The sequence below is a fragment of the Gigantopelta aegis genome, chromosome 10 (genome assembly GCF_016097555.1).
Source record: "Gigantopelta aegis isolate Gae_Host chromosome 10, Gae_host_genome, whole genome shotgun sequence".
NCBI classification, from domain to species: domain Eukaryota; kingdom Metazoa; phylum Mollusca; class Gastropoda; order Neomphalida; family Peltospiridae; genus Gigantopelta; species Gigantopelta aegis.
In genome coordinates this window covers 26292605-26318038 of record NC_054708.1, presented here as the reverse complement: position 1 = coordinate 26318038, position 25434 = coordinate 26292605, and the positions used below count along the sequence as shown (strand labels likewise).

At 35.5% G+C, this 25434-nt stretch overlaps 1 protein-coding gene and 1 long non-coding RNA gene across 13 annotated transcripts in view; one reads left to right on the top strand and one right to left on the bottom strand.

The window, feature by feature from the left end:
* LOC121383447 (SCO-spondin-like) overlaps positions 1 to 25434 on the top strand; it is a 56410-nt gene that overhangs the window by 16294 nt on the left and 14682 nt on the right. For 3 of the 12 annotated variants that reach the window (XM_041513495.1, XM_041513489.1, XM_041513490.1), the window contains exons 9-24: positions 7642 to 7824; positions 9033 to 9215; positions 10029 to 10211; positions 11525 to 11707; positions 12338 to 12520; positions 13503 to 13685; positions 14135 to 14317; positions 14749 to 14931; positions 15482 to 15664; positions 16247 to 16429; positions 17031 to 17213; positions 17627 to 17809; positions 18334 to 18516; positions 19890 to 20072; positions 23810 to 23992; positions 24874 to 25056. In XM_041513495.1, coding sequence (XP_041369429.1) covers positions 7642 to 7824; positions 9033 to 9215; positions 10029 to 10211; positions 11525 to 11707; positions 12338 to 12520; positions 13503 to 13685; positions 14135 to 14317; positions 14749 to 14931; positions 15482 to 15664; positions 16247 to 16429; positions 17031 to 17213; positions 17627 to 17809; positions 18334 to 18516; positions 19890 to 20072; positions 23810 to 23992; positions 24874 to 25056 — 2928 coding nt within the window. The remainder of the gene's footprint in view (positions 1 to 7641; positions 7825 to 9032; positions 9216 to 10028; positions 10212 to 11524; positions 11708 to 12337; positions 12521 to 13502; positions 13686 to 14134; positions 14318 to 14748; positions 14932 to 15481; positions 15665 to 16246; positions 16430 to 17030; positions 17214 to 17626; positions 17810 to 18333; positions 18517 to 19889; positions 20073 to 23809; positions 23993 to 24873; positions 25057 to 25434) is intronic. The other 9 variants (XM_041513500.1, XM_041513501.1, XM_041513493.1 and 6 more) reach the window with 8 other exon arrangements.
* The window catches only part of LOC121383449, a 39461-nt gene continuing 21912 nt past the window's right edge, over positions 7886 to 25434 (bottom strand). The window contains exon 2 of the long non-coding RNA XR_005959297.1: positions 7886 to 8369. This is a non-coding gene — a long non-coding RNA (uncharacterized LOC121383449). The remainder of the gene's footprint in view (positions 8370 to 25434) is intronic.

Here is a 25434-nt window from a genome sequence, read left to right as displayed (position 1 = left end):
CGTAGAATCGAACCCCCTTTGTGGATCCATTCTCTGAGTGTTGTATTTTCCTGTCCCACCAATGCTCTACGACTGGTGTATCAACGGCCGTGGTATGTGTTGTCCTGTCTATGGAAAAATGCATAGAAAAGAGCCTTGTTACTAAGAATTTTGTTTAGTGGGTTTCCTGTAAGATTATAATTATGTTAGAGTTATCAAACGTGTGACATCCAATAGCTGATGATGAAATACTCAGTGTGCTCTAACGGTGTCGTTAAGCGTTTTATTTAAAAAAATCTCTCAAAACCTGACCTTTCACATTCATGGGAATTTAATTTTATCATAGCCTCCCGATAAATGAACTATTTGTCATGTATCTACTTCTACCTAAGGTTCAAGTACGTCTTTCTTGGGTACAACCTCCACATTTTCCAGCTGATGTGTCCAAAACAGGATAGCTTTTCGTTCTGGTAGCTGCCCATACCTGATTACGAATTTAATCTAGTTAATGTTGGATACCCATCGTATTTCTTTTATGTTCTATTAACTGCCCATGCTTAAGTAGTAATTTTATCTTGTAGCAGCTGTCTATTTTAGTAACAACAATGCTTCAGTGTGGATTTAATATAGTTACAGGATGTACTTATAGTAGTTTTTATTTTATTTTATCCAGTTGATCTTGCTTAAAATGTCAATTTACATCTCTGTAACTTAGAATTTAGCATAGTTTAGTTTATGTGTTAATATGTATTAAATTAAAGTGGTTATTCATGCCTTAAAGGTGCCATGTCATGGTTGCAATTTACAAATGTCATATTTCACTATTTGTTCATTTATTTGTAAGAAATAATTATAAATTAATGGATCCCGCACATAATTATTGAATGTCGAAACAGAGTTGTGTTTAATTCGATCTGATTCCTGGGTTTTTTTTTCCCACATCATAACAAATCCACAATATCAGTTGAGCTGCCTATTACCCTCAGTTGTCCACTAAAGATTCCTCAGTATTTTTTCTACTACTAAATTCAATTGTTTGCTTGTAATTTTATGTAAGGGTATAGTGTTTACCCTTTCAAAGCAAATGTTAAACAATAATTTTAGCGAGAATCCGCCATTATGCAACTTTGAAATAGCACCTTTAATGCGTATATTTCTGGTAGCGTTCTTAATTTCAGTCAATCGCTTGCCGCTAACGTTCCTCAGACTGGTTTTTACGCTGCATAATAAACCGAATTGCTACTTCGGGAAGCAGTCAAAATAGTTTGCAAACATTCGTGAAAAACAGCTGGCTGAACTTGGGGCAGATATCCATAAGGGTTTCAACCCTGGACCTATAAACAGATCCCGAATGTTTGAAACGTTTGACTATTTTAACGCTGTTTGAAAATCCTGTGAAGATGTTATTAACTGTTTTTACTGTCACAAAACAGCTTTATAGTGCTTTTTTAAATACTTTATTTCAGCTTAAAGGATACATATAAATAATGGCCTGATTATGATTCATTTTTTCTGATCGGCCAATAACACTACTAGAAAATGACGTCACACAGTAGTATCATGAACAGTCAACAGATGGCGCGCAACAGATACAAACAAACAACTGAAAAATGCAGTTCGATAGCCTGCATCTGTGTGCATTTTATATACATTATATATCGTAGTGTATCTACTTATCACAACTATATCTTTATATAGGACATACACCCAATCAAACATTGTCTTCTATAAAATATTACATATAAACTCCAGTTATTGCTGAGAGGAAAAATAACATATAACTGCATAAGCAGTCCATACGCAACTGTGTCAAAATATACATGAACTATTTTAAATGGCTGTAAGCTTTGGAGAAATTGATATTCGTTTGATCAATTTGATGTATTCATGTGTATTATATAGAAGATAAGCTGTTAAATTAAATTATAGTCTTGGACTTAAAATGGTCATGCACAAAGATATGTTTTAGTTCACAGTACATACACAGAGGCAATATTTACATTCAGATAATAATTTAAACCATCAATAATTATTTAAACAATTCAACATTGTTTTACATGTAATTTCACTGACAATCTAAATAAAAACGTTTCATGCACCATAAAATATGTTTGTGTCTGACGAAGTGCACATTGTTTTACACTCCTCCCTCTCCACACCCTTGAGCTTTGCGCACAACTCTACCCCAGTGATGTGTACATACTAAATGAACAATCCAGTTTCAAGACCAACACTTTTATATTATGCGACTCTTAATTTGTTTCTAAATTAAAATTGTTGAATAGTTTGTAGACTGTTGTTTGTGAATGTAGACTTTTGGGTTTAATGTCTATAACTTACCAGATATTAATACTTCATATCGACGGTACAGAAGACATAGTTGTTGTTGGTTGGTTTAATTACTTTTGTTGTTGTTTTTCTACTATTTTTCGGTTAAATGGACACAAAAACAAAAGGTGGAGGATTTAAAAGATAGATTATTTTAAATACACATTGCTGTCCTACTTTTGTTACGAATTACCATGTGGAATGGCCTGTTGAAAGGTGTGAACTACTGAATTGAAACCATGTGTTGAATGTGTTGAGATGAGGGCGTAGTGATTCAGTGTTCAGAAGGGTTTAGTTAGGACTTCATCAATAATGGTATTTCAAGGAACACCGACATGTTACGATGATGTAGTCTGTACAACAACGTATAATATGGCGTTCCGCCTGAACGTTGGTAGGGGAACTAGATTGCAGGAAGACAGCGATGGTGAACAGTATAATTTTCTCCTTACTTGTTGGCTTTTCGTTAAAAAGAAACTAAAGAAACTCATTTATGGTTGTTCTGCAGACGACTACCGTATTCAGTCACGTCTTTAATAATACACCCACACACCGACCCACACGCACACGCACACCCATACATAAACGCCCACCCAATCACTTTATATAACCATTCTGCAACAATCTAAATTTCACATCTACTATTCCAGAGACTTGATATAAACTATATCAAAATATATTCTGACTCCCGAAAAAGATACACATGTACTCTTTATTTGATTAAACCAAATATGCTGCAATCTTGAGTATTTTCATATTATTTAACAACTTAGAATAGATCATCGAAAATTGCTCATAGTTCGTTTTGCTTTTGCCATTCTATCAACTATCAAAGATCAAACAGTGTTCTCGATTGTGTTGTAAATGAAAACCGCATTCATTGAAAGCAAATCCACATAAGTGTTATAAAGTATATATAATATATATGTTATTAAAGATATATATATATATATATATATATATATATATATATATATATATATATATATATATATATATATATATATGTTATTAAAGATATATATATATATATATATATATATATATATATATATATATATATATATATATACGTTACAACGGGATATGACATTGCAGCTTTACATATGTCCAAATGTGGACAAGAAATTGAGCGATAACAAACTAATGCTATTATGCTGTTCCGATAAGTAGAGAGACCAGTACAGATACAGATGTAGATATAATTAACAATTATCTTGAATATGTGACACTGATTATAAAGTAACATGACTGAAAACGATGTATAAAGTCTGAAATGCGATTGTAAAACACGTGGTTGTAGTGAATGAGTTACTTAAAGTGCTGAAAGGCACTGGAAGGTATGTAAGTTACTTTTGACCTTAGGAAATGTAAGATATCTCAAGATGTGCTGACACAGTATAACTTGTCCTTGCCTCGACTATATAAAGATGTGTGAGGTGCGGGGGTAGGAGGTAGGGGGTAGGAGGTGGGGGTATCTAAATAATCGTGCAGTTAAATATAAACATTTATATATTAATAGCAGTTAATGCTTTACAGTTTTAGTATTTACATGTTCTACCTCGACTATATAAAGATCTATATTAGCTCGGCCATTTACCTTTCGACCGACCGTTCAAAATTGCGCCAAATTCCCTCAATCAAAATTGCGCACCCTTTTCTCTTTGGCATTTAACTGCTCCATTCAAATTCCATAGCACCACCACCACCCGCCTGCTAACGATTTGATCGGGCTGCTGGTGCTCCCTTGCACCTGCCAGTGCAGGCGGTCCCTCCTCTCCCCTGCCCCCACCTTTCCTGTCATGGACGGAGGAGCCGGCCAAGGCCGGCTCTTGTGCCCACGACAGGCGTGCGCTACAACAGCTTGTTCTGAATGTGCACGTAAAACCCTATGACATGACATGACATGTGGGGTACGGGGTGTATTTTATTATCTAAATATCCTTGCAGTTAAATATAAACATTTATGTATTAATAGCAGTTAATGCTTTACCGTTTTAATAGTTACATGTTCTGCCTCGACTATATACAGATGTACCAACACTTTGGGGCAGGGGGTGTATTTTATTTTTTAAATATTCTTGCAGTAAAATATAAACATTTATATATTAATAGCAGTTAATGTTTTACAGTTCTAGTATTTACATGTACATGTATGTACCTTAGTACGTGGTATAGTACTAACTTATGACGTTTTCCCGAGTGTGCTAAAACACTACACCACAACGATAAACAAGACAACAGTTTGGCTTCTGCATACCTGCCAATATTCGTGCATTTGTATTAGATTCACGCTACCACATCCATGCTTTCTGCGTCATGTATTAGCACCATTTGAAATTTATATATTTAATTGTCCACTGTAAAACATCGGTTTCGACCCTGGAAAGCATTGTTCACCTATCAGTGGGGGTAGGTCTGGGCAAATATTTATACTGTTCGGAAGTCGGAGCGACTAATACAAGGTTTGTGCATTGAATCTGGTAAGTACATTTTTACATTTAACAATATGGCTAATAAAAAAGGGGGGGGGGGGGGGGGGTTCAAACCCTAAAATGCTGGAAATAGTTGCCAGTCTATTGTATTCCAATGTGTTCCTATCAGAGATATTGCGAACAATATATATCACGTCTATTGTACTCCAATATGATCCTATCGTTGATATTGAGAACTGCAGATCACGTATATTGTACTCCAATAATATCCTATCGTTGATATTGAGAACTACAGATCACGTATATTGGTACTGTTGTTGATACTGACTGTTTCTAGGTCAGATCAGAGAGAAGGAATACAGGCCACATGTTCCTTATCATATCTCATTGTGTTCCTACCGTAGATATTGATAACTACAGATCACGTGTATTGTAACATACCTCATTGTGTTCCTACCGTAGATATTGATAACTACAGATCACGCGTACTGTATCATACTCCATTGTGTTTCTACCGTAGATATTGATGACTACAGATCACATGTACTGCATCATACTGCATTGTGTTCCTACCGTAGATATTGATAACTACAGATCACGCGTACTGCATCATACCGCATTGTGTTCCTACCGTAGATATTGATAACTACAGATCACGCGTACTGTATCATACCTCATTATGTTCTTACCGTAGATATTGATAACTACAGATCACGCGTACTGTAACATACTCCATTGAGTTCCTTCCGTAGATATTGATAACTACAGATCACGCGTACTGTATCATACTCCATTGTGTTCTTATCGTAGATATTGATCACTACAGATCACGCGTACTGTATCATACTCCATTGTGTTCTTATCGTAGATATTGATCACTACAGATCACGCGTACTGCATCATACTCCATTGAGTTCCTTCCGTAGATATTGATCACTACAGATCACGCGTACTGCATCATACTCCATTGTGTTCCTACCGTAGATATTGATCACTACAGATCACGCGTACTGCATCATACTCCATTGAGTTCCTTCCGTAGATATTGATCACTACAGATCACGCGTACTGTATCATACTCCATTGTGTTCTTATCGTAGATATTGATAACTACAGATCACGCGTACTGTATCATACCTCATTATGTTCTTACCGTAGATATTGATAACTACAGATCACGCGTACTGTAACATACTCCAATGAGTTCCTTCCGTAGATATTGATCACTACAGATCACGCGTACTGTATCATACTCCATTGTGTTCTTATCGTAGATATTGATCACTACAGATCACGCGTACTGTATCATACTCCATTATGTTCTTATCGTAGATATTGATCACTACAGATCACGCGTACTGTATCATACTCCATTGAGTTCCTTCCGTAGATATTGATAACTACAGATCACATGTACTGTATCATACTCCATTGTGTTCTTATCGTAGATATTGATCACTACAGATCACGCGTACTGTATCATACTCCATTGAGTTCCCTCCGTAGATATTGATAACTACAGATCACATGTACTGTATCATACTCCATTGAGTTCTTACCGTAGATATTGATAACTACAGATCACGCGTATTGTATCATACTCCACTGTGTTCTTATCGTAGATATTGATAACTACAGATCACGCGTATTGTAACATACTCCATTGTGTTCTTACCGTAGATATTGATAACTACAGACCACGCGTATTGTACATACTCCATTGTGTTCTTACCGTAGATATTGATAACTACAAATCACATGTACTGTATCATACTCCATTGTGTTCCTACCGTAGATATTGATAACTACAGATCACGCGTATTGTAACATACTCCATTGATGTTTTCAAAGTACCAATTTCAAAGGATGTGTGCTATTTCTCGTCTTATTGCATTACATATTTTTGTACACACATATAAGATATCACAACGTCCACGTTTTATCACATATCCTCTTAATTATTGACTGACATCATTCTTCAGTATGGTCATATTTTCACCTTTTCTGTGATCTTCACTGTATTTCATTTGATGTGGCGAGAACACGTTTGTTGGGCTGAACTGCTTTATGATTGGTTCCGTTTTCAGTGTGATGCTTGCCTAAAAAAAACCTAAATCCTCAATATAGTGCCTTATTGGCTTGATTTTTGCTTTTGACAGCTGTTGGAACTTTGTTTACAAAGGTGCATTTTCTCGATATAATGCTTTCGCTTTATTGACGTACTAGATGGATCTTGCTTATAAGACAATTTTTACTAAAATTATGTTGATTTATATTGATATAACTAACTTTCTCATATTGTATCAAGTAATTTTATATAAAGTTACAAAGTAATTTAATATTGTCCAGTTAGCTATAATGAATATTTTAATCATAATGTCAATTAAAATTGATATCTACCATCTTATTGTAAATGTGTCTTAATCTATGTATTATTTATAATTGAAATAAAACGGGAGCGTAGATGGTAGATCGTAAAGCATTCATCTAAAATGCAATGGATCGTAGGGTCGTTTGCTTTCGATGGACCCGGAGGATTTTTCCCCACCCCAACTAGTGACTGGTTCATCAAAGGTCGTGGTAGGTACTGTCCAGTCTATGGGAAAGTGCATAAGGATGGTCCATTGCCCTTGTGGGAGGCAAAAGTCCCAATTATCATTCTCTCTCTCTCTCTCTCTCTCTCTCTCTCTCTCTCTCTCTCTCTCTCTCTCTCTCTCTCTCTCTCTCTCTCTCTCTCTCTCTCTCTCTCTCTCTCTCTCATCCCCATCCAATCTCGGGAATGTCAGAATGATCATATGCCACCATCCTAAGTTAAAATGTATTGAGGTGTCATTGAACATAATATTAATTACCTTTCCTTTCGGAATAAAACATTCATCATGGTATGTCTCGTTACCAGTTGATGGAGTGTGGTCTGAATGGCGAACCGTTTCAATTGAGGTTTGCTCTGTAACATGTGGTGGTGGAGTCATGGAAGTAATTCTAGAGAGAACATGTACTGCACCCAAGTTTGGTGGCAAGGATTGTCAAGGTGACAAAAGAATGAGCAGGTCTAGTCAGTGCAACACGCACTCCTGTCCAGGTATGATAAGGTTCAAATGTACATTAAAATGTAAGACAAAATATATTTAGTACATATTTGATTATAAATATACATAAGAAACAAGTTACAAATTAATAAATAACTTATTGGGATGGTTTGTTTGGGGGTTTTTTGATTGGTTTTTTTTAATTTTTTATCCCAAACGGGAAGAATCACCATTGAAGTCCGTTAATGACTGATCCTAACAATAATTATTTCATAGGGCGGACTAATAGAAGGCTCTACGACTATATAATTGTTTCTTCCTCTGTTATGGATTCCTGTCAACTATATACTATGATATGCTGTGTACATTTAGATTTAAGAGTGGCAGTCCATGTATCGCTAAAGTTGGATGTATAGTTTTGGAGAGTGGCAGTCCTCCTATTAACAAATCACCTGACAGTGATTCAGTGTCGCAATCACGGCTTTATCAAAACCCCATTTCGATTCTGTCTTCTGCAGTGGCACGATTGTAGTCTTGATAATGGTCTTGTCGTTCATATTAACCATATTGGACATATCTTGATTATGGTATAGCATACCTAAAAGAAAGAAAGAAAGAAGTGTTTTATTTAACGACGCACTCAACACATTTTATTTACGATTATATGGCGTCAGACATATGGTTAAGGACCACACAGATTTTGAGAGGAAACCCGTTGTCGCCACTACATGGGCTACTCTTCCGATTGGCAGCAAGGGATCTTTTATTTGCGCTTCCCACCAGCATACCTAAAAAGTCTAGGTTTAAAAGATAGAAACGTACATTGTAATAACAAATCACATGTATATAGTTGCTAAGTTGTGTGGATAAATTGTTTAGCTTATATCAGGCAGTGCTAGCTGAAATGTCAAGTATTCTATTATTTGTTTGCTTTGAAACATCAATGTCTCGCTGTAACACTAATTAATCTGACTTGAATGTTATGGCATAGCATAAATTGCATTATCGCATTCGTTATGAATATACGTACAAATAATCACTTCGTTTCAAACAATTACTCTGCTGTAACGAAAGATTATGTTAGTATAATGTGAACATAATCGCTACAAAATTACTCTCCTTTCTGTTTGGAATAAAGACAAGACTATCTGCACTTTGGTATGAATGTAGACATTCATGTTAATTGGATTTAATTAAATGAAATACAGTATGCGGAATAAGAGAAATACACATATGATGTTATATTTTCATTTGTTGCTAGTTGATGGAGTGTGGACTGAATGGAAAACAATTCTCTCTGGTACTTGTTCAGTAACATGTGGTGGTGGTGTCTTGGTAACAGTTCAGGAGAGAACATGCATTGCACCCAAATATGGTGGAAAGGCTTGCCAAGGCAATACAACAGAAACACGATCAAAACAGTGTAACTCACAACATTGCCCAGGTATAAAGAAACAATTAATTGTTGATGTTATGAGGGATACGCCTATGTTTTATTTTTAACACAGATTAAAAATCTAACACAAAATTAATTTTTAATTTTTTACTTTGTAAATGACAATAATGCAATTTGTTCATTATCAGTGTTTTAAACAGATTTCTTTTGACTTGGAATAACATTAAATTGTGTCTGCACTTGACTGCAAGTTTTAATAAACATACCGTATATCCTTCAATAGAAGCCTATTGTTTTCGTGACGCTCTGAGAGCCGGCCTCCGTTTAAGGCAGGCTTCTATTCAAGGCAGGCATCTATTTTTATGCAGGCATAATTATCTAACATAGCCTTATTGTAAGGTCATAATCTAATGTCTAATGTAGGCTTCCAAACGTTTTTGTACATGTGGAAAATTCTTATCTCACTGTGGTTATAAGCTTTTGAAGTTCTGCAACGAAAATGACGACTATAACGTGGCCATTCACCCGATCAAATGCAACGGAAATGACGACTATAGCGTGGTCATTCACCCGATCAAATGCAAGCTGCAATAGCTTAAGTTGGCCTTTATGCAAAGCGGGCTTCTATTCAAGGCAGGTTTCTATTTTCATCAAGATGGACTAAGACCTGGCCTCTGTCGAGGCAGGTTTCTATTCAAGGCATGTTTCTAGTTTCATTGAGATGCACTAACACCTTCCTTCGAAACGAGGCTTGTATTCAAGGATGTACGGTATGTAGTGTCTTTAAATGAGTAGAATGTGGTAATGCTTGTAATGGGCAAACACTCATGGACATTAGTATCATTTATGTTCTGTTATCAGTTGATGGCGTGTGGTCGGAATGGAGAACAGTTTCTCCTGGCACATGTTCTGTAACTTGTGGTCGTGGAGTTATTGAAACAGTTTTAGAAAGAACTTGTATTGGACCCAAGTTTGGTGGAAACGACTGCCAAGGCAACCGAAGAATGACAAGATCTAGTCGATGCAATTCAAAGTCTTGTCCAGGTATACCTCAACGTTGAATCATTCCTTGTTAATAAGTGATAAGTTTGTTTTAACTATCAATAAACACAAAGTAAACAACACTAATAGTTGCAGGTCCAATAGAAAATACATCTGTTGTAATACTAGTTTGTCAATTAATAAGCGTTGTTAATAATTAATAGATTTGTTTCAACTTTCAAGAAACACAAACTAAACAACATTAATAGATGCAGGTCCAATAGAAAATACATCTGTAATAATACTAGTTTGTCAATTAATAAGCGTTGTTAATAAGTGATAGATTTGTTTCATCTTTCAAGAAACACAAACTAAACAACATTAATAGATGCAGGTCCAATAGAAAATACATCTGTAATAATACTAGTTTGTCAATTAATAAGCGTTGTTAATAAGTGATAGATTTGTTTCATCTTTCAAGAAACACAAACTAAACAACATTAATAGATGCAGGTTCAATAGAAAATACATCTGTAATAATACTAGTTTGTCAATTAATAAGCGTTGTTAATAAGTGATAGATTTGTTTCATCTTTCAAGAAACACAAACTAAACAACATTAATAGATGCAGGTCCAATAGAAAATACATCTGTAATAATACTAGTTTGTCAATTAATAAGCGTTGTTAATAAGTGATAGATTTGTTTCATCTTTCAAGAAACACAAACTAAACAACATTAATAGATGCAGGTCCAATAGAAAATACATCTGTAATAATACTAGTTTGTCAATTAATAAGCGTTGTTAATAAGTAATAGATTTGTTTCAACTTTCAAGAAACACAAACTAAACAACATTAATAGATGCAGGTCCAATAGAAAATACATCTGTAATAATACTAGTTTGTCAATTAATAAGCGTTGTTAATAAGTGATAGATTTGTTTCATCTTTCAAGAAACACAAACTAAGCAACATTAATAGATGCAGGTGTAATACAAAATATATTTGTCATAATACTAGTTTGACAAAGACCGCATTTTATAAGATGTCAATATTTTAATATTAATTTTAAATAATCTGCAAAACACAATATTGTTTGGCTTACACATTTGGCAGGTCTATCCATCTAGATAGTCGTCAGGCAGATTTTGAGGCATATTACAAACATATTTTGGTTTCAAGATAATTCAGCTAAACAGATTTATGCCGGAGTAGATTTCAACGATTTTATATGAGCACATGTACTAGTACATTTAATTTATCATTAAGGATCGTACTCAAATATTTACCATTACAACTTACCATAAAGTATTTTACGTATCGGCAACAGGCTTTGGATATGCACTGTTAGTTTAATTATATCTCCCTTATTAGTTGATGGAGTTTGGTCTGAATGGAGAACTGTTACGACTGGTTCATGCTCTGTAACTTGCGGTGGTGGTGTCATGGCAACAGTTTTAGAGAGAACGTGTATTGGACCCAGATTTGGGGGAAAGGATTGTCAAGGAAACAAACGAGTGACAAGAACAAAACAGTGTAACACGCATATTTGTTCAGGTATAAATAAACTTGAAGATATGATATAAATTCCTAATGTCTAATACAGTTATTGATAAACGTATTACCATAATTCTGACTCTATGTTCGACTAAAGTGAGAACAAAACTGTTTTACTGCAGGTATTAGTTTTGTCCTTTCATCTGTTAGATGTGTCGTTTAGTGTTCGTATGACTGATGTTATATCAAAAAGTTAGACCGTGAATGTATTTATATATCAAAAATGTAATTAAGGTTTTTTTTTATCCTAGATATATAGAACGTTTTTATAACGCACAATGAGCTAATTTTGGATTAATTTGAGGATAAACCTGCGTTGTGTCTTACTTCAGATATTAGTGTCATACTGTCATCTGTCAGGTTTGTCGACATACAATGACGTTTGTGCATAATGACTGGAGAACTATAGGCCTTTTTTACCCTGAAAATTTAGAAAGTTTACATTATGTAAAATGAGCTATAATTCTTACTTAATGTTTGAACTAATGTGAACAAAAAACTGTCTGTTTGACAATGGGTATTAATCTCGTACCATCTATCATGTGTCAGAGTTGTCTATATACAATAAGGTTAACAAGTTGATGACTGGAGAACTCTGTGATATTAGTATTATACTTGTTCTGTCCCCAGTTGATGGAGTGTGGTCTGAATGGAGAACCACTTCGATTGGTTCTTGTTCTGTAACTTGTGGTGGTGGAGTCATGCAAACAGTTCTGGAGAGAACATGTATTGGACCTAGTTTTGGTGGAAAGGATTGTCAAGGCGAAAAACGAATGACAAGGTCTAGTCGATGCAATACACAGTCTTGTCCAGGTATAACGTGAAATTATTTCTTGTTCCTAATTGATAAGTTAGTTTTAACTATCAATAAACACAAACTAATCAACACTAGTACATGCAGATCTAATACAAAATATATTTGTGGTAATAGTAGTGAGACAATAGATTGTAAATTATCTGTAAAATATAGTATTGCTTGTCTGATACATATTAGTCATTTGGTACGTCTGTGCGTTGTCAGTTTTAGAGACAGAACCATAGGTTCGCTTCCAGATAATTCAGGTCAACAAATGTTTGCTGTAGATGGCAACGATTTTATATCAACATATATACTATTACATTTAATTTATCTTTAAGGAATGTACTTAATGTTACACCTTACCATAAAATATTATTGTTATTGGCAAACGGCTTTGAATGTGCTAAGCATTGATAGTTTAATTATATCTCCCTTATTAGTTGATGGAATTTGGTCTGAATGGAGAACAATTTCGATTGGTTCTTGTTCTGTAATATGCGGCTGTGGTATCATGGTAACAGTTCTTGATAGAACATGTATTGGACCCAAGTTTTGGTGGGAAGGATTGTAAAGGTGACAGAAGAGTAACAGGATGAAAACAGTGTAACACGCATATATGTTCAGGTATAAAGAAAATTGAAGATAATATGATATAAATTCCTAACGATTAATACCGATACTGGTAGCCGTATTATCGTACAAGTGTTTATGTGCTTTAGGTTATATTATATAGAGAAGTCAGATCATGAATATATTTATTGTTCACAAATAGTATGTCTTTTTCATGCAGAAAATTAAGAAAGTTTACATTACGTAAAATAGGCTATAATTCTGACTTAATTTTTGGATTAATTTGAACACACAACTGTCTGTGTTTGACTACATATATTAATCTCGTACTGTCATCTGTCAGATTCGTCTGTATACAATGAAGTTTACAAGTTCATAATGACTGGAGAACTCTGGGTATTAGTATTATATTTGTTTTGTCCCCAGTTGATGGAGTATGGTCTGAATGGAGAACCACTTCTATTGGTTCTTGTTCTGTAACTTGTGGTGGTGGCGTCATACAAATAGTTCTGGAGAGAACTTGTATTGGACCCAAGTTTGGTGGGAAGGATTGTCAAGGCAACAAAAGAATGTCACAGACAAACCAGTGCAACTCAAACCCTTGCCCAGGTATAATGCAGCATAGTGTTTACTTAGAAATGAGCGATACAGTCAGATACAGAAATCATTATTAGAATACTAGTTGTTTAGAGTTTTCGTATTCCTCATTATGAAACTACAGTCACTTTGAATTTTATAACAATACGCAAATTCCTCATTTCAAAGCTTCATTGTTGATATTACTAATGACCAATATTGATAAACTTATTATAGAATACTAGTTGTTTATAGTGTTCAAATGCATACCTCAATATAAAAATATAATATCCTTTACTTTGGTAATATTCTTCAGTTCCACAAGAAACAAAGATTCTTTGTTTAAAACCTCACAACAATACTGCCAATAGACCCGTTCTATCAATAAGGGGGGAAACAAAACATGTTGTTTGTTTATTACAAACATAACAGAACGTTCACACAGATCTGGATATTAGTGTTATTGTATGTTTTGTTCCCAGTTGACGGAGTATGGTCTGAATGGAGAACCACTTCGATTGGTTCATGTTCTGTAACTTGCGGTGGTGGTGTCATGCAAATAGTTCTGGAGAGAACTTGTATTGGACCCAAGTTTGGTGGGAAGGATTGTCAAGGCAATAGGAGGATGACACGGTCAAAACAGTGTAACACGCATCTGTGTTCAGGTATAGAACATTTAAAAGATATAAATTACTAATGCTTGACAGAAGTATCGCTAACTTTATTATATATAGAACTGGTAATTTAGAGTTCGTATGTCTTACAATAATGAATATATTATAGAGAAGTGACATCATTTAACTCTTCAAGTTCAAAGCATTATGTGTGTGTGTGTGTGTGTGTGTGTGTGTGTGTGTGTGTGTGTGTGTGTGTGTGTGTGTGTGTGTCTCTCTGTGTGTGTGTGTGTGTGTGTGTGTGTTGTAGCTTCAGATTTTAAAATCATTACATTTGATAAATTATAATTATGACTTAAGTTTGAAATAACTTAAAAACTAAATTGTGTTTGACTACTGTCAGATTTGTCTACATAAAATGACGAGTGTTCATAATGACTGGGGGACATTGGATACTAGTATCATTTATGTTCTGTCCCCAGTTGATGGAGTTTGGTCTGAATGGAGAACCACTTCGATTGGTTCTTGTTCTGTAACTTGTGGTGGTGGAGTCATGGAAATAGTTCTGGAGAGAACTTGTATTGGACCCAGTTTTGGTGGAAAGGATTGTCAAGGCAACAAACGAATGACAAGGTCTAGTCGATGCAATTCACAGTCTTGCCCAGGTACATGTATATCGTATCAAGAAATCATTTCCCGTTAATAAGTAGTAAATTGCTTTAAACTATTAATAAATAAAGGTAGACGATACTAGTAAAGCAAGTGTAGTACAAAAGATATTTCCTGCAATGCTACTTTGGCAAATATCTCATTTATAAGGCTTTCCTTCTTTCTAAATATTAATTTCAAATAACCTATAAACAAAAGATTGTTTGCTTTAAAAATATGACAGTTATTTTGCACATCTGTGCATCTATATTCAACAATTAATGTTAGTGGCATACCATAAACATAGTTTGGTTTTCAAATACATTGTACTAGTAATTAAGTTAAACAAATTCGTGCAGACATATATGGCATGGGTTTGTGTGAACATCATATTTCAGACATTGAATTTAGCATTTAGTAGCGTGGATAATATCCACAAGACATCTGTCCTTGCCTTTGTAGTTGGGTCACGTCTTTCTGTAAATCCTTCAAGAACTTTGTCTCGCACAGATATGTGGCTTTGGATACGCGACTGTTAGTTTACTTGTATATCTGTCTTGTTACCAGTTGATGGAGTTTGGACTGGATGGAGAACAATTTCGATTGGTCTTTGTTCTGTAACCTGTGGTGGTGGAGTCATGGAAACAATTCTTGAAAGAACTTGTGTTGGACCCAAGTTTGGTGGGAAGGATTGTCAAGGCAGCAAACGAATGTCTAAGACAAACCAGTGTAACTCAAACCCTTGCCCAGGTATAATTCAAAAGGTTTTAATTACTAAAGACCGATACAAACAACAACAACAACAACAACAACAACAACAAAAATACTAGTTGTTTTGTGTTTTCATCTCTCACTATAAAGATATAGTATCTTTAAAGTTTGTGATACTATCAATGTCCCTCATTTCCATGGGAAACAAAGGTTCTTTGTTGATAGATGCACAGTAACAATATTTATAAAATAAATTAATAAATGCTGTATAGTTGTTTATTACTAAAGATGGATACTGATAATCTTATTACAATACTAGTTGTTTAATGTGTTCAAATGCATGTATCACAGTAAAAATGCACCTTTCATTTGGTAATATTCTTCAGTTCCACAAGAAACACAGGTTCATTGTTGAAAAACCAAAACCATAGTAATAAAAATCCCGTTAAATCAATAAGGCAAACCACAAAACATGTTATGCGTTTTATTACAAATATAATAGAGAGTTCACCTTTGTCTAATTATGAAATAATGGTCACACAGATCTGGATATGAGTTTTATTGTATGTTTTGTTACCAGTTGATGGGGTGTTAGTTTATTTGTATCTGTCTTATTACTAGTTGATGGAGTTTGGTCTGAATGGAGAACAATTTCAATCGGTTTTTGTTCTGTAACTTGCGGCGGTGGAGTCCTGCAAACAATTCTAGAGAGAACTTGTATTGAACCCAAGTTTGGTGGGAAGGATTGTCAAGGCAATAAACGAATGTCAAGGTCAAAGTTGTGTAACTCAAACTCTTGTCCAGGTATAATGTCATGTAATTATTTATTATTACCCACCGGTCTCGGTGGTGTCGTGGTTAAGCCATCGGACATAAGGCTGGTAGGTACTGGGTTCACAGCCCGGTACCAGCTCCCACTCAGAGCGAGTTTTAATGACTCGGTGGGTAGATGTAAGACCACTACACCCTCTTTTCTGTCACTAACCACTAACAACTAACCAACTGACCTGGACGGACAGTCTAGATAGCTGAGGTGTGTACCCAGGACAGCGTGTTTGAACCTTAATTGGATATAAGCAAGATAATAAGTTAAAATGAAATAAAATATTATTACCGAATTTGCTAATCATATTATAATTATTAGTCGTTTAATGTTTTTATATGACTCCGTGAAAATATATTAGCAACTGATATTCTGTAATTATTTCCACGAGAAACAAACGTTGATTGTTGAAAAGTTGCATACCAACAGTAACAATACCAATGTATAACCAACAAAGAAAAAAAAATGAAGCATCATATATGTGTTATTACAATATAATAGGATTTTCATATCTATTAGATTAATAGTTAAATACTGGTCAAAAACATGTGGTATTAGTGTTATTGTACGTTTTGTTACCAGTTGATGGGGTGTGGTCTGAATGGAGAACAGTTTCAATTGGTTCTTGTTCTGTAACTTGCGGAGGCGGTGTCATGCAAACAGTTCTGGAGAGAACATGTATTGGACCCACGTTTGGTGGGAAGGATTGTCAAGGCAACAGACGGATGACACGGTCAAAACAGTGTAACACGCATATTTGTTCAGGTATATATATATTGACATTATAATAATATAAAGTTACTGTTGACTGATACAGGTTTAGATAATTTTAATATATTATTAGTTAGTGTTTGTGCTTTTTACATTTATTACTATATAGAGTTAACTATGAAATATTACTGTTTCAAAATTGAATGGATGAAGGAATATGAAATGATTCACCAACACAAAGAAAAATATGTTACTGGGTATATATGGGTGTCTGTTCTCTCAAAGTGTAGAAACAATTACATTAGATAATGATCTGTAATTCTGACTTAATTTTAGCTTTAAAAAACAATTCGAATACATGCACTTGTCTCGTACTTTTATCTGTCAGATTTATCTACGTACAATGACAATTGCACATAATGACTGGAGAACTCTGGATATTAGTATTATATATGTTCTGTTCCCAGTTGATGGAGTATGGTCTGAATGGAGAACCACTTCGATTGGTTCTTGCTCTGTATCTTGCGGTGGCGGAGTCATGCAAATAGTTCTGGAGAGAACATGTATTGGACCTAGTTTTGGTGGGAAGGATTGTCAAGGCAACAAGCGAATGACAAGGTCTAGTTCATGTAATTCACAACGTTGTCCAGGTATAACAAGTTTTAAGTTGTTTAGTATTTAAATGTTTCTGTTGTCAGTCAATGGAGTTAGATATTAATGTATATGTTATTCAGTACTAAAGTTAGTGGACGCCAATTTGTCCTGTTACTGCAGAATGACTCTAATGGCCTTCTAGCAAACATCAAACAGGAGCGAAGTGCGACTAACGATATCCTTCCTTAATTGTCCTTTTGATTACCGGGTATATTAAATATACATGGCATTATCTATGTTGAATCATAATCAAATTATTGTTAATTTGTTATACTATATACATTGTGGTCAAACTTCTTGATATATTTCAAATATGTAACAGTTTGAAGTGCAATGAATGCAAGTACCAGCAAATGAAATTCTGATTAGTACTGTGTGTGTGTGTGTGTTTTCTATAAATCTGACTTATTATTTTTAATTATATGAAAACACATTATTATCAGTTTTATTGACAAAAGATACAGTGTTGTATGCCGTGATTAAGATCTTGATGTTAGCGTCATGTCTGTTTTGTTACCAGTCGACGGAGTATGGTCTGAATGGAAAACGATTTCGACTGGTTCTTGCTCTGTAACTTGTGGTGGTGGAGTCAAGCAGGCAGTTCTGGAGAGAACATGTATTGGACCTAGCTTTGGTGGGAAGGACTGTGGAGGCGAAAAACGAATGATAAGATCTAGTCGATGCAATTCACAGTCTTGTCCAGGTATAACTAGTGACGTTCCAATGATCGATAATAATCAAAATGTGATTGGCTTGGCTCTACGATGTGATGATCGATTACAAAGATCCATGATCGACTGTGTGGGAAAATGTTAACTGTTATTGTTCCTCCAGATTATATAATGCAATTGATGTAAATGTATTGGAGATGATGCTTGCTTTCATGTGTATATACAAAAGGAAAAACCTTTGTTTTTGTTTAACGACACCACTAAAGCACATTGATTTATTAATCATCGGCTATTGGATGTAAAACATTTGGTAATTTTGACATATAGTCTTAGAGAGGAAACCCACTACATTTTTGCATTAGTAGCAAGGGATCTTTTATATGCGCCATCGACAGACAGAATAGCACATACCGCGACCTTTGACATACCAGTCGTGATGCACTGACTGGAGTGAGAAATAGTCCCATGGTCCCACCGACGAGGATCGATCCCAAACCGACCGCGCATCAAGTGAGCTCTTTACCACTGGGCTACGTCCCGCCACTACATACAAACAAAAAGTCATTAAAGAGTTATTAAAGGAACAGTTAGCAATCTGTATGGTCTAGGTACCAGTGAACACGACCATAGGTCATAGTCCTTATTGTTCAAATCCTTCTTATGTTTATATTCTACAACCGATTCCCAATACTAGGTATAACGCAGCGTGGAATCCTTTCGTGGAATAGGCAGGTCTCAAATGTCAGGGTGGCGATGTTGCAAATTGCTGCAGTGTCCTAATTTTATGCCCTCAATGCCCTAAAACTTAAACAGAACTTCACAGACAAACTGGCTGTGCCTTATGTAGCATGTTAGCCTACTAATTGGTCATCTTTTTTGTTTAACGACACCTCTAGAGCACATTGGATAGACCTGCCATTTGCATTAATTAGCATTAAGTTATTGTAAATTTACATTTTGTATGATGACCCACTTTTCTTATTTAATTAATTCATTTTAGTTAGTCTCGTGCTCATATGCAATGAAGATTAAAACATGTTCTGGACACAAATCTTTGGTGTCCTTTCAAGACAGTACATTAATGGTTAGTGAGAGAGAAGTCGGCATAGTTGCCTTACACCACTACCCACCGAGTCGTTAAAACTCGCTCTGGGTGTGAGCGGGTACTGGGATGCGAACCCACTACCCACCAGCATTAAGTCTGATAGCTTAACCTTTTTTTAAATTTGTGAATTGCGATGGAAGACGAACAGTTATGTGCGTTTTAATACAAATCTAATAATACTACTTATGTACGTAATGGTTACATCAATTACCTATGTAAATATAATAGTTATATCAATTGCATACTAATTGCGTGTGATGGTTGTACGGTTCTGGCTACTATTGTACGTTATGTTGCCAGCTGATGGTGTTTGGTCTGAATGGAGGGTCACTTCTACTGGTCCGTGTTCTTTGTCATGTGGTGGTGGTGTCATGGAAACAGTTCTAGAGAGAACATGTATTCGACCTAGTCCAGGTGGAAACAATTGCCAAGGTGACCGAAGAATGACAAGGACTAATCGGTGCAACTTGCACCCTTGTCCAGGTATAACTCAACGAACACGTTAGGCTAGAGCTTAGTCACTAGTGATAACTGTTTGGATTGCTATATTCAAATTCAAATTCAAAATAGTTTATTTGTTCTGGGTTGACCTCTCCGTAACAGTTAGTGGCGCATTACATTCATATGACATAAACTATAACACACACACACACACACACACACACACACACACGCGCGCGCGCGCGCGCCAACGCACGCATGCACGCACGTACACACAAGCACACAGACAGAGAGACACATACAACACACACGCACAGATCCCCCCCCCACACACACATAGATCCCCTCACACACATACACACACGCATATACACACACATACACACACACACATACACACACACACACACACACACACACAGATACACACACGCATATACACACACACAGAGAGATACACACATACAGATACACACACAGATACACACATACACACACATACACACACACGTACACACACTCACACGTACACAAACAAATACACAGACACACATACATACACATACATACACACACACACACACACACACACACACACACACACGTACACACAAACATGTACACACACATGTATATTGCTAGATAATAGTTAGTGATGGAGATTATGATTCATACTTAGTTAATAATTAGTCACATAGTGATGACATTTCTATTATTGATCATTAATTAATAATGAAAATTTTAAATAATAGTTTTACTAATTAGTGATAACGGTTTTTATAATTGGTTAACATTAATGTAATAGTTTTGACTGTTAGTTTTTAATAATTAGTTATTAAGGTGTTGATAGTGATTAGTAATAACGGTTTTGATAATTAGTTAATAATTAGTGCTAATAGTTTTGATTGATAGATAGTTGCTAATAATTAGTGTTGATGTTTTAGGTTGTTAGTTATTAATAATTAGTGATGCAATTTTCATTTTGCTTGTTAATAATTAGTGATGAAGATTTAGATTGTTAGTTGTTAATAATTAATATTGAAGGTTTTGAATGTTAGTTGTTAATTAGTGATGAATGTTTTGATTGTTAGTTAATTAGTGGTGTTGACTGTTGTTTAGTTGTTAATAATTAATTATGATGATTTTGATTGTTAGTTAATTAATAAGGATGGTGTAAGTGTTAATTAGTGATGACAGTGTTGCTTGTGGTTTTGATCTGGAACTATATTACTAACTTCACTGAGTACTAACTTTAATATGCGTGTATTTGCAAACGTATGTTTATGAAAATGATATCAACAATTATAATAAAAGTCGGTATAGTTTAATTAATGCCACAAACATCAGCAGGAATAAGTCTTGAAATGTGCACAACGCCACAAGATTTGAGAGGAAATACGAAAGGTCTAGGGTAAACGCATCTTCATAAATCAAGGCTAATATTCGTTCCTCGTATTCAGCCTTGAAACACGTCGTCAAGAAATCGTGCCACAAAATGTTTAAATTTCATTGGATGCGATGAGATCTGATTGCAACGAATCGCAACGCTCCTTATAGATTCCCTTGTTATTGTAAACAAAGATGGCAGCGTCAGCGTTCGGCGGTTAATTTTTGATATGGCCTCAGACCACAATTAATTTCGCTATATGTTTCTATATAGCCTTAGTGGCTATAACATTTTTATTAATATCAGTAGGCCTGTGAAGTTTTGTATGTACCTTTGCCTGCATGGGGGACATATACCCTGAAAAGGACAACCCCTGTTGTCCAGCTCTTTCTCCCAGCATATTGGTTTAAACAGACACACCCTCTAAACCAGGCCGGAGTACACCCATTTTACACAAAAAGAACTACTTTTGCATGGGCCGGAATTACCACAAACAAGTCTTCAATGTCAGCAAGTTACACATGTTTACAAACTACATGCTATCCCCTGTCACTTCAGTCAAACAGTTGCCACTTCATAGCTGTCTGCCATGAAATAATCACAGTCAAACAGCAGACTACTTGCGCGGTCAAATTTCCGGATTTTCGACAACCAAATGGGAAGATAACTGTAATCTGAGGCCATATTGCTTTCAAGATTGTCACATGTTACCGATGCTGTGATTGGTCAGCGATGTCATCGTGTAAGGGACATAATCGGTGTTACAAATTTTCTTCCAATAGAGGGCGCTAGTAGTGGATATCAGTAATCTTGACTACATGTATCAAGGCTGAATACGAGGAACGACTATTAGCCTTGATTTATGAAGATGGGGTAAACGTTGACGTGAAGAATGTACAGTACAGTACAATGGTGGTAAGGCTTTGTGGAATAAGGTCCATAGTTTCGAAACGATCGTATCCCTACGGTATCGTAAAACCGTCGTAGGTTTGGGCATGTATCGTAGTGACGTCATAGTCTACGACTATTTTACGATATCGTAGCGCTAAGGCTATATATCGAGCCTGGGTCCGTCCTTATAAAACCTTTAGTGCCTAGAATCTCTAATGACGTCACACGCATACAATTTGTATGGCGTTTCCATAGCGTTAGAGTATCGGACTCTTTATTAGTAAAATGTTTCCGACCAATAGAGCCTTTTCGATGACGTAACATACAAATTAAATATATTTTCTTGTTTAAAATATTAGTGTCTACATCTAGTAGCCGCGACCGGATTTTACCTCCCAATAATTTTGTACGTACGAAAAAATATATATATCACGAATTAAAGTAAAAACTGAGTGCTACAAACATTAGTATACGACCGCAAACACATTCGATATACAGAAACTGGTATTCTAAACAAAAACATTTATTTAGTAAGAAATAGTAGTCAACAAGGCTCTGTTATCGCAAACACATTCGATATACAGACACTGGTATTCTAAACAAAAACATTTATTTAGTAAGAAATAGTAGTCAACAAGGCTCTGTTATCGCAAACACATTCGATATACAGACACTGGTATTCTAAACAAAAACATTTATTTAGTAAGAAATAGTAGTCAACAAGGCTCTGTTATCGCAAACACATTCGATATACAGACACTGGTATTCTAAACAAAAACATTTATTTAGTAAGAAATAGTATTCAACAAGGCTCTGTTATCGCAAACATCTTGCAATGGCTGCAATTCAGGAAATAAACGTTTTATAAACACCTGGCCAGAGGTTGATTAGGGAGCTGCAGCACTTGGGATAGATCTAATACTTCTATCGTTCTATATAATATCATGGAAGGACTTTCCTTTGGCACTGTCACTAACCCTAACCCTAATTCTATTTATTATAAGTATTTATAATGTTCTTTATACGTGACAGTGCCAAAGGAAAGTCCTACCAATATCAACACTTGGGATGAGGGAGACCTGTTAAGAACAACCTTTTGGGACCATTGGCATTTCCAAATTTAGATTTGTGTCAGTGTATACAAAGTCTATAGATATGATTTAACTTCCGTGATTTTAAACTGGACACAGTACCTCCTCGGGATCATCTCAAAACCTGCAAAGTTGTGAACAGATTCCGCACAAGGATCACTAAATGTTTACACTACAACTGCAATTTTGAAAGAATATGAAGTTAACATGAATGCAACTATTTTCCATGATGCTGTTAGATATGTAAATAGATTTTGATTTTATTATGACAGTTGGTGAGGAGGGATTGCTTAACATAATGCTATCCTAGCCACCTCACACCTCGTTAGCAGTAATTAAGTTTTTAACATTTAACAATGTGTACTAAACATTTAAAACAATTATTAGCATTGTTTGTTCTCTTTCACCAGTTGACGGAGTATGGTCGGAATGGAAAACAATCTCTTCTGAATTTTGTTCTGTGACTTGTGGCGGTGGTGCCAGAATAATAGTTCTAGAGAGAACATGTATTGGACCAAGTTTTGGTGGGAAGAATTGCCAAGGCAACCGCCGAATGACACAATCTAGTTCGTGCAACTCGCAACACTGTCCAGGTATTACGTAACGTGATGCTGTTCACTGTGGGTTAAATTATTCATACTAATTTCAGTTTTATTTTACGAATATGTATATCAGACGTGGATCCAGGATATTTAATGGTGGGGGTAACATTAATGTAATGTAGTTTTTTCTGTGGTTGGTAAATAACATTCCTCGCCTTGTATAAAAGGCCAAATTAATTCCTTGATAAAAATAGGAGGTAGGTCTTTACCTCTGGCTAAATCTTAACCCGTAATTGGCGGATCGAGATGGGAGTCATAGGGGTCCTGTTGCACACGCCGTACCCGTTCAAAGTGTCTATTTTAATTACTATTTTTAAATTCACCATCTTAAATATACCCTATAACATTAAATTGTTCTGAAAACGCATCTTTGGGTATCCTTATTTGAAAACCTTTATGGGAGAATGCTCCCGAACCCCTCTACAGATCTTACAACACCCCTAGTTTCGCTCAAGATGTGAGTACCTTTTTTACAGGTACCCCATACAAGTTTCAAGCACAAAGTTACTTGACACAGTGGTACTAGATGAAATAAAATTGCATAAATTTTTTGCCCAGATGAAACTTTTTTTTTAACAACCACAGGACTTATGGTCTTAACTTCTCTATCAAAAGTTCGGTGCACCTCGAACTTTGACTCAGCCGGAAGTTATTTGGGTTAGTACTATCTACAAGTTACTTATACTTACAAGTTGTGTCTTTTATGTGATGGTTTGTACTTAACAAAATATTTAAATTGGAAGATATACATATTTTCGCACACAAGTTTGTATCATAATATGTTTTACTATTTTTTAATAAACATGAATATATGCGATTAGATATGATATAAACAGACTAAAAAGTATGTTGTTTCAATATTTTATTCTTAGTCGATGGCGTATGGACGGATTGGAAAACCGTTACAAATGGCAGTTGCTCTGTAACGTGCGGTGTTGGTAAGGTGGAAACCATTTTGGAAAGAACTTGTATTGGACCCAAGTTTGGCGGGAAGGATTGCCAAGGTCAGGGACGAATAACAAGATCTAAAATGTGCGAATTGGATTCTTGTCCAGGTACAAAATAAACATTAGCTTATAAAGACTAGATTGCTTAATCATAAACAGCAACGTTTTTTTTTTTTAAATGTTTGTAATGAAAATGAACACGGACACAGTTATCTCTCTCTCTGTCTTTCTTTCTTTCTTTCTTTCATTCTCCCTCCCCTCTCTTTCTTTATCTCCTTTCCTCCCTCTTTCTCTCTCCCCTCTGTCAGTCACACCATCGCTCACCCTCTGTCTTCCATTCTCACTCCCTCTTTCCGCCTGACGCTCTCTTTCTCTCTCCCTCCCTCCCCCCCCTCTCTCTCTCTCTCTCTCTCTCTCTCTCTCTCTCTCTCTCTCTCTCTCTCTCTCTCTCTCTCTCTCTCTCTCTCTCTCTGTTATATTATTAAA